General features: G+C 35.6%; 1 protein-coding gene across 4 annotated transcripts; it reads right to left on the bottom strand.

Annotated features, from left to right (window-relative positions):
* Nucleotides 1–765: 765 nt before the first annotated feature.
* On the bottom strand, nt 766–6,076 carry LOC131650524 (pentatricopeptide repeat-containing protein At2g15980-like). Of its 4 annotated transcripts, none has more exons than XM_058920228.1 (4): nt 5,895–6,076; nt 5,734–5,777; nt 2,554–5,296; nt 766–1,569 (listed from the first exon to the last, which is right to left on the bottom strand). In XM_058920228.1, the coding sequence occupies exon 3, from the start codon at nt 5,095–5,097 to the stop codon at nt 3,670–3,672; it is 1,428 nt and encodes a 475-aa protein (XP_058776211.1). In that variant the 5' UTR covers nt 5,098–5,296; nt 5,734–5,777; nt 5,895–6,076; the 3' UTR covers nt 766–1,569; nt 2,554–3,669. The 4 variants fall into 4 exon arrangements, with proteins under 4 accessions (XP_058776211.1, XP_058776213.1, XP_058776212.1 ...); XM_058920230.1 differs by lacking the exon at nt 5,734–5,777 and having other exon boundaries at nt 2,554–3,299; nt 3,402–5,296; XM_058920229.1 differs by lacking the exon at nt 5,734–5,777 and having other exon boundaries at nt 5,864–6,076.
* Between the last annotated feature and the right edge of the window lie 1,980 nt (nt 6,077–8,056).

Below are 8,056 nucleotides of genomic sequence, written 5' to 3'. Positions count from 1 at the left end.
GAGAAGGATCGGATAATTGAGACACTAGTACCTATCCAAACTCGCCCTATTTGATAATTTAGAATATTAAATATGTGACCATATTTTAATTTGTATTTATTATTTAAAATATTTTAAATGTATGTATGAAATTGTTTATTTTATTATTTATAATGTAATTTGATTTTGAAAAAAAATATTTTTTTTTTTAAATTGATTTCACTAAATGAATGATGGCGGTGCGGGGTAACCGAACTCAACCCAAATTCTTTTTAGTCGGGGTACTCATCTAAATTTTCAAGTAACAGTATTAAAACTTTTCACTTTCTTCACTCCTAATTACTCTACAAGTACAAATAACAATCCAGAATCATACATTCACATTTTAAATACTAATTTTAAGTACTATCATTAAACCTTATTGTTTATCCTTAAAACACTCTAAAATTAATTCAAAACAAATTAGAATTTTGGGCTTTATTCCAAGTTCATTTTTAATTAATCAAAAACCCAAACCAATTATAAATTATCAAACTAATTTATCAAATACTTAAAAGTTTTCCGAACCTAAATAAAATATTCCAAAACACTGATTTTCAGAGGTTAATATCAAAACCAACTCTCTACGTCCCATATTATACCAGCTGCATCACAATTTAAAAATCCAAACTTAAAATAACTTTTAGCAAAACCAAAATTATAACAAGATTTAAAATGGCATACAGATCAAAGGTAAAGCCAAAAGCTAGATTAAAACAATATATTTTTGTGAAACCATAAACATGAGGGCATCAAATTGCCACTGACATACATATTCTATCATTATTTAAACATTGGATAAAACTTATGAAGAATTCCTAAACAACTGTCATTTCCATTCTCCATCATTCCCTAAAAAAAATAAGAATTTAATTATAAAAAGTTTGAGGGGAGAAGATGAATATTGTGATAGGCCCTTAATGGAATTAGAAATCATGGGATCAAAATCAAAATCTTCCATCTGCATCACAGATTACCAGCCAAAAGGAGAAAAGGAGACCATATACTTCTCGCCAAGAACTGTCTTGATCTCATCAAATAACAATGATGAGGAGGCGAGAATTTTGAGCTTACGAGAAAAGGCTCGGAAGCTTGAGAAGATTGTTGGTTACAACATGTGAGGCCCAAGGGCAATTGTCCGGTTTGCATATATGAACAAGTTTTGTACGAGTCATATGACATGTACTTGGGGCACATGAGAATAGGATTAACAATCTTGAGCTTGGCAATTCGCTCACTAACATCCCTTCAGTCACCTTTCGTAAAAATCAACGTAACATTCCCCACAAGGAGTGGAACGAGATTAAGGAAAGCGTTGTTGTTCCCAGTTTTCTCCGCTTCTTGGATGATAGAGCGTTTCATCAATGAATTCTTCCCCATTACTACCACTGAATCTTCGTGCAGTGACCTTCTTATACCCTGAAGCTGGTTTGATCCAACATTATCGGCTGAAACCACCAAAACTTGTGTGTACTCTCGAAGAAGCCTCCTCATCTTTGGATCGTAAGCTGCCTTCGCCACCTTCCCAGCCATTGTTCCTGATCCAAACCTCTGAACCGATCAAACCAGTTAGTTACAGATTAAAAACAATATTGGAACTGAAAATATATGATCAAAATAAAGCTGCAAGAAACATTTTAAAGCAAATCAAACTAACAGAAAAAATCACAGTACTTCATACACTTGGACATGAATGCGACATCACAATTACAAAATCTACTCATACATCACTCAGTTCACTAATTCACTAATTAACTATTCAGTAATAACCATGTCATTTACATTAGTAATGCGGAAAAAAAAAGGTGAATTTTTTTTTCTAAAAAACATGCTATAGTCAAGAAAACCCTCCGCATTTTGCAGGCATCCCAGATAATTCAGTCTTATGGTTCCTCATTATCTGCATATGTCATTCTAACTCCATGTTATTGTGTATGAACTGAAAGCTGTTTTAGTGGTAACAGTAACACTATTAAGGCCTCCACAACACATTGTCCAATTCATACAAAAATATGATAAAAATTAAAATTTAGATGAAATAAACAAAAGATATTATAAAACGCAAGTAGAAACCCGAAACAAATTGTAGCAAATGGAATTGAGATTTGAGAGAAACATCGAGGGCAAAGAAAACGGTTGAAGAATGTAACAGATTGGCCGAAGGAAAGAAAAGAAGGTGGAAACGAAGCGGATGGAAATGGACGACAGTATGTTGAATAAAGGGTAGCCATAATAATTGGAGATTGATTAGGGAAGAAGTGATTGGTAGGGGTTATTAAGAGATACTAGCTGGTATTTGGAGAAAGGAGAAAGAGAAGATCTTTGAGATTTCCGAAGAGCTACTTGTCTCTTTCTCTAGCTGGAGCTTGAAAGTAGGACAAAGCTTAACTAAACTACCCAATAGAGCGACAAAGCAAACAAAACAGTATAACACAACTGTATAATGACTAAACTTGCATGAACAAATTAATCAACAAAACGGAATAGATCAAACTATAAATTAGATCAATATAGGATAAATGAATGACTACGAACCTTAAGGTCGAAGCACACGTGAAGCAGCGCAAAATACTACGGCGGCGTCTCAAAGAGCACAGCAGCACAAAATATTACAGCTAGTCCAGATTGAAGTAGTACTACCGTGTCGTTTGTTCTTGTTGCTTCTCGATTCTTGCCAAATATTACTATAATGCAACTGTTTTGCAGCTCCTGATTCTATTACACAAACGATGATTCATGTTCAAATAGCTAAACACTTACTAAAACCCTTAACCCTCTTCTTCTCATCTTTTTCTTCTTCATCAGAACAACAACAAATCAATATGCTTGTTTGTAGTCTAGAACTCCAAGATAATGTGAAACTCCATCTACTAAAGCTAATGTGAAACTCCAAGGTATAACCAGACCAAACTTTTGCACTTAGCCTTGGTAGTTTCACATTAGCTTTGGGTATATACTTAACTTTCTCACTAATCTATTAAGTTTTTTAAGTGCATGTTTGAATTGGCCGCGACCGATACCGGCAACCAACCATCTGTAGGTAACTTGAGTTTATTTGCTGCAGATTTTATCAACACTCACACTAGCAGCAGCTTCCTCAACAGCTAGTGTTGTAGATCTCTTGCTTAATTCTCAAGGATCTTTTTGTCCTATAAAGCTTTGCTGCAGGTACAGGATATCTGCAGCTTTGGCCTTTGTGTCATGGTTTCACTCCTTGGCATCCTCTCTTTTTAACCTTTATCTTTATCTGTTGCCCTCTCTGTGATTCTCATTTAATTCCCCTGTAAAAATATTAGATTAAGCATTGTTTATTCTGCAATACTTTTCCATATTTTACATGAGACAATCCTAGTTTATTAGTGATGTATGACTTAAAAACTCACATGCATTTGTAATACAAAATTGGTCCATGGAGTTCGACATTTTTGATTGATCTGTTCAGTTCTGTTCGACATTATTATCAGATTGACCTGTTTGATTCTGTTTCTCGCACAAAGTTACCATGTATCAGATACACCAAGAACAGGAATTCATAAAAAGCCTACCAGTACCAGATTCATGTTCAATCTGCTATTATGAATGAGTCCAAGGAAACAAGAAAACAGACTAGTATACAGATTTCGGATTTTATAGTTAGCAAACAAAAAGTAATTAATCTGTTAGCTCTGCATGAGTTTGCACCATTTCTTTCCTCAAAGCTTCTGCCATTTCCTTGTTCCCTTGCCTAATATACCCATCAATAAAACCTTCATATATATTCAAATTCGGTTCAAACCCTTTTCCTACCATCTCTGCCTGAAGCTTCAAAGCATCTCCCATCTTCCCCTCGAAACACAACCCCTTAATCAAGGCCTCGTAACTCTTCTCCTTTGGAACCAAACCAAACTTACCAACTCCACTCTTGAAAAACTCCATAGCTTCTTCAACCCTACCTCTATCACAAAGTAACCTAACCACCATATCAACAGTTAATGCATCAGGTCTAAAATCCTTCCTGCACATATCCTTATAAACAAGAACAGCTGAATCAACATCGTCAACATTACAATACCCCTTAACAAGATTCTCATAAGTCGAAACTGTTGCATCAATACCAACCAATCCCATGTCTCTGAAAAACTCCTCGGCTTTTCCAACATCACCAATCTTACAAAACCCACCAATTATGGTATTATAACTAACCACATCAGGCTCAATTTCCTTCTTCCTCATTTCCTTCCACATCTTTTCACAATCTCCCATCCTCCCTCCCTCACAAAACGCGGTCATCAATAAACTATAACTATAAGCATTAGGATCACAATTCATTTCACACATTTCAGCCCAAATTTCCTCAACCTTCTCCATCAAACCATTTTGATAACAACACAACATCAATGTATTAAAAGTATGCACATTAGGGTTAACAACTCTAAAACCCCTTTTCGAAAAATCATATTTTTCTTCATCTAACCTAAAAAACTCCCGGTAAATCTCATACCCTACATCCACCCCCAATTTTCCACAAACCCTAGAAACCAAAGAATTCAAAGTCATAACCTTGGGGCTAATCCCACGGGAGAGTAACATTCTAGTAATTTCAACGGAAGGTTCGATTTTTCTAGACTGCAAACACGCTTCAATCAACAAATCAAAAACAAAAGGAGCAGAACCACAATCTCGATAAGAATTGACAAGAATCTCGAAAAGCTTCACCGGCGTCTCGGGGCTGAGAAGAGCGGTTCTGATGGTGTTGTAAGCGTGTGAGTAGAGGCGGCCACGTGCGAGGATGTGAATGATGGTGGAGTAGGAAGAAAGGTTGTGGTGACAGAGGGATTTGGATTTGGTCCATTGGTAGAAGTGAAGTGCGAGGTGGGGTTTGTTGTTGAGGTGGAGAGTGATTTGGGAGAAATCGGTTGGGTTGAAGCCGTTTGGGTAGAGGGAATGGAGAGTGTTCCAGCGGGATTTGGAACGTTGGTTGGTGAGGATTGAAACTGCGGAAGTTACAGCAATTTGTTGTTGTTCTAATGAACAAGAAAAAGATGAGAAGAAGAGGGTTAAGGGTTTTGGTAAGTGTTTAGCTATTTGAACATGAATCATCGTTTGTGTAATAGAATCAGGAGCTGCAAAACAGTTGCATTATAGTAATATTTGGCAAGAATTGATTGGCGTGAAATAAATGAATTCACGTTTGAGAGTGCAGCGGCGCAAACAATGAAATCAACAGCATATTTTCATCTCTCAATTGGAAAAAAAACCTTAAGTACACTGGATAATGGCCACAGCCCACAGTCCAATTCTGAAATAGAGAAAAGAACATCACATTTATTAAATCTACTCATATATCATTTGCATTAATAATTCATACAATTTACAAAAGCAAGCAACAGCACTAACAAAACTATCTAAAAAATATACCACACTTAAGAAAATCCACATTCAATCTTAAAACTATAGTATCTCTCACCCAACAGAAGGAATGAAATTAAAATAGACATGAACTAATTAATTAAAATGATAGAAAACTTAGAATGGCATGTTAACTAACTTAACTGAAAAAGCAGCATCAGAAGAGCTAATACTAATAATAATAAACTAAATAGTGCGTAAACTAAGATACATTCGATGCAAATTTTGAATAAAATCTACTGTGTCATTTTACCAGACACGTAGAGTGCAGAATTGAAATGGAATTATAACAACAACAACAACAACAAAATTATCTCATTTATTCACCTCTTAGATGAAAAAAGAAAAATCGAAATGCACACAGAATCAATCTGCATAACAACGACATTAAATTGATCAATTATAATTCATAGTTCAAGATGCTCTTAGCAAAACAAAAAAAATTACTCTACTGAACTCAACAAATGTCAAGGAAAGATCTTTATTACAGAATGGCGAATGTTTTGAGATGGGGCTTGTTGAAGCGTGTGAAGATGAGGGGAGTAAATGGAGGTGAATCGAAGTTGTATTGGTGTAAGAGACGGAAGAAAAAGAAACGGGTTCTAGAGATAGTTGTGGAAGATCCTCGAAATGGGTCGGGTTTGTTGAATCTCCCCGATCCAAACTAGCCCACAAGATGGAAAACTTTACCTCATACACTTAATTGCGACAAAGATGGAAAATACAAGAATACATAAACCGGAACACAAAGTGCGCTAAGAAATGCGGATGTCCATTTAAAATTAGGTTAACTCTAACGAAAAATGGTTCCAAATGGAAGGTTGATGTAAAATGTGGAATTATAATCATGGTTTACCTAATAGATTAGAAGGTCATTCCTTTGTTGGTAGGTTGACCACATATGAGAAACAACAGGTTGATTTTAAAAAAAAAACATGCTCTACCTAGACACGTATTGTTTTTCTAGCAAGAGCAAGATCATGAGAATATCACTTTGGTCACACAAATATATAAGCATAAGAGTATGTTACAAAAAGAAATAAGAGGTCCTAGAAGTGCGATACATTATTTGTTTAAGCTTATAGAGGGCACATGCTATGTTTACTAGAGTAGAAAAAAATGTCCTAGAAGTTGTGAGAGATATTTTTTGGGCTCATCCAGATTCAGTTAAGTTGAATATTTTTCCTATTGTGTTAGATATCGACAACACTTACAAGAAAAACAAATATAGACAACCTTTGTTTATAATTGTTAGCATGACATCAACCGAGTCGATATTTGGTGTTACAGTTGCTTATATGGAGTATGAGCAGACAAACAATTTATGTTGGTGTTGGATAAGCTTAAACAATTGTTAGTGGAGAAAAATTTGTGTCCACAAGTGATTTTGACGGATAAAGATCTTTCCTTAATGCCACCATCCATATTAAATGGAAGAAATTTCGTTCTCCAGCAGCAACATTTTGGATGTTAGGATTTGTAGGACGTCTACAACATAGGTAACTACTTACGCCTGTATTACTATCATGTGTTAGCTTAGCATAAGTATACTATGTCATTGAGTATTAATATATGTAGTCGAAACTTGAAGATTAAACTATGTCATTGATTTTGAATTTCATTTGTGTCAAGATCACATAACTGATAAGAAAAATAACATAAGTCCAAAAATTAATACATATGAAAAGTATAAACATAAATCAATGCGAACGAGAAATGTGTAGAGCTTCAAATAAATTAAAAAATAGTGGGTCATCCTCGTCAGTAGCAACTTGTCGGAGATAACGATGAAGCAAGGTGGAAACATGAGCCCAACTCAAATCAGATGGTTCTGCTTCGTAAGAAGAAATTGACACCTCTCTCGGCGCATCATGAGGGGGTATCAACCAAGGATGTGAAACACGATGATATCACTTCAGGTATCCAACATCTACATCACATGGAGTGGTGACCAATAATGTCAGACGAATCACATCAACGATGTTCTGATGGTAACCAATCCACTCAACATCAATGTCATCAATCATTACATAACCAGGAGGTAGTGGTGGAACATACTACATATATCCTAACTGACGTATATATTTTTTAGGGAAGTATGGAACAATTGTGTCTCCCCACTTCACACACCCCCTGTACAGGCATAACTCGTCAAATTGGCACCATGCTCTGTGATCTTCAAATGGGTGTCACGTGACGTCGGTATGTGCCAGCTCCTCCAAAATAAGTTTCAACTCATCCACTTTTAGGACTCCTTGCTTATAGGACCATCTTATAGCTCGAGGAAGTCCACAATTATCAACTTTTTTCCAATTCTCTCGTTTTTTTCAAGTGTTGGAAAAATACTCGTGAATCCAACATTGTTACAAAATTAATACTATTAATAAACAAATTTAATAAATAAACTAAATTAAAATAAATACTTGAAGTAAAGTAGGATATCCACTGAGTTGCTTGCAACTGAACATGGAAGGATATCCTAGATATCTATAGAGGCTAGCTAATGCAGATGCTCCCCAACTATATCCCTCACATCTCTCCAAATCTGTAAATAGTAACAAATACCGTGCCCCAACAAGCGTAAAAATCTTGTTGGCAAAAATTGTGGAACCCACCAACATCAGCATATACGCTTTGGTCGCGCAGTGCC

Source organism: Vicia villosa, linkage group LG2, assembly GCF_029867415.1.
Source record: "Vicia villosa cultivar HV-30 ecotype Madison, WI linkage group LG2, Vvil1.0, whole genome shotgun sequence".
NCBI lineage: Eukaryota > Viridiplantae > Streptophyta > Magnoliopsida > Fabales > Fabaceae > Vicia > Vicia villosa.
The sequence above is the reverse complement of the archived record's forward strand: the minus strand, read 5'-3'. Positions and strand labels throughout refer to the sequence as shown.

Coding starts and splice junctions, on each gene's coding strand:
- LOC131650524 (XM_058920229.1), bottom strand. CDS start 5,097: ATGATTCATGTTCAAATAGCTAAACACTTACCAAAACCCTTAACCCTC.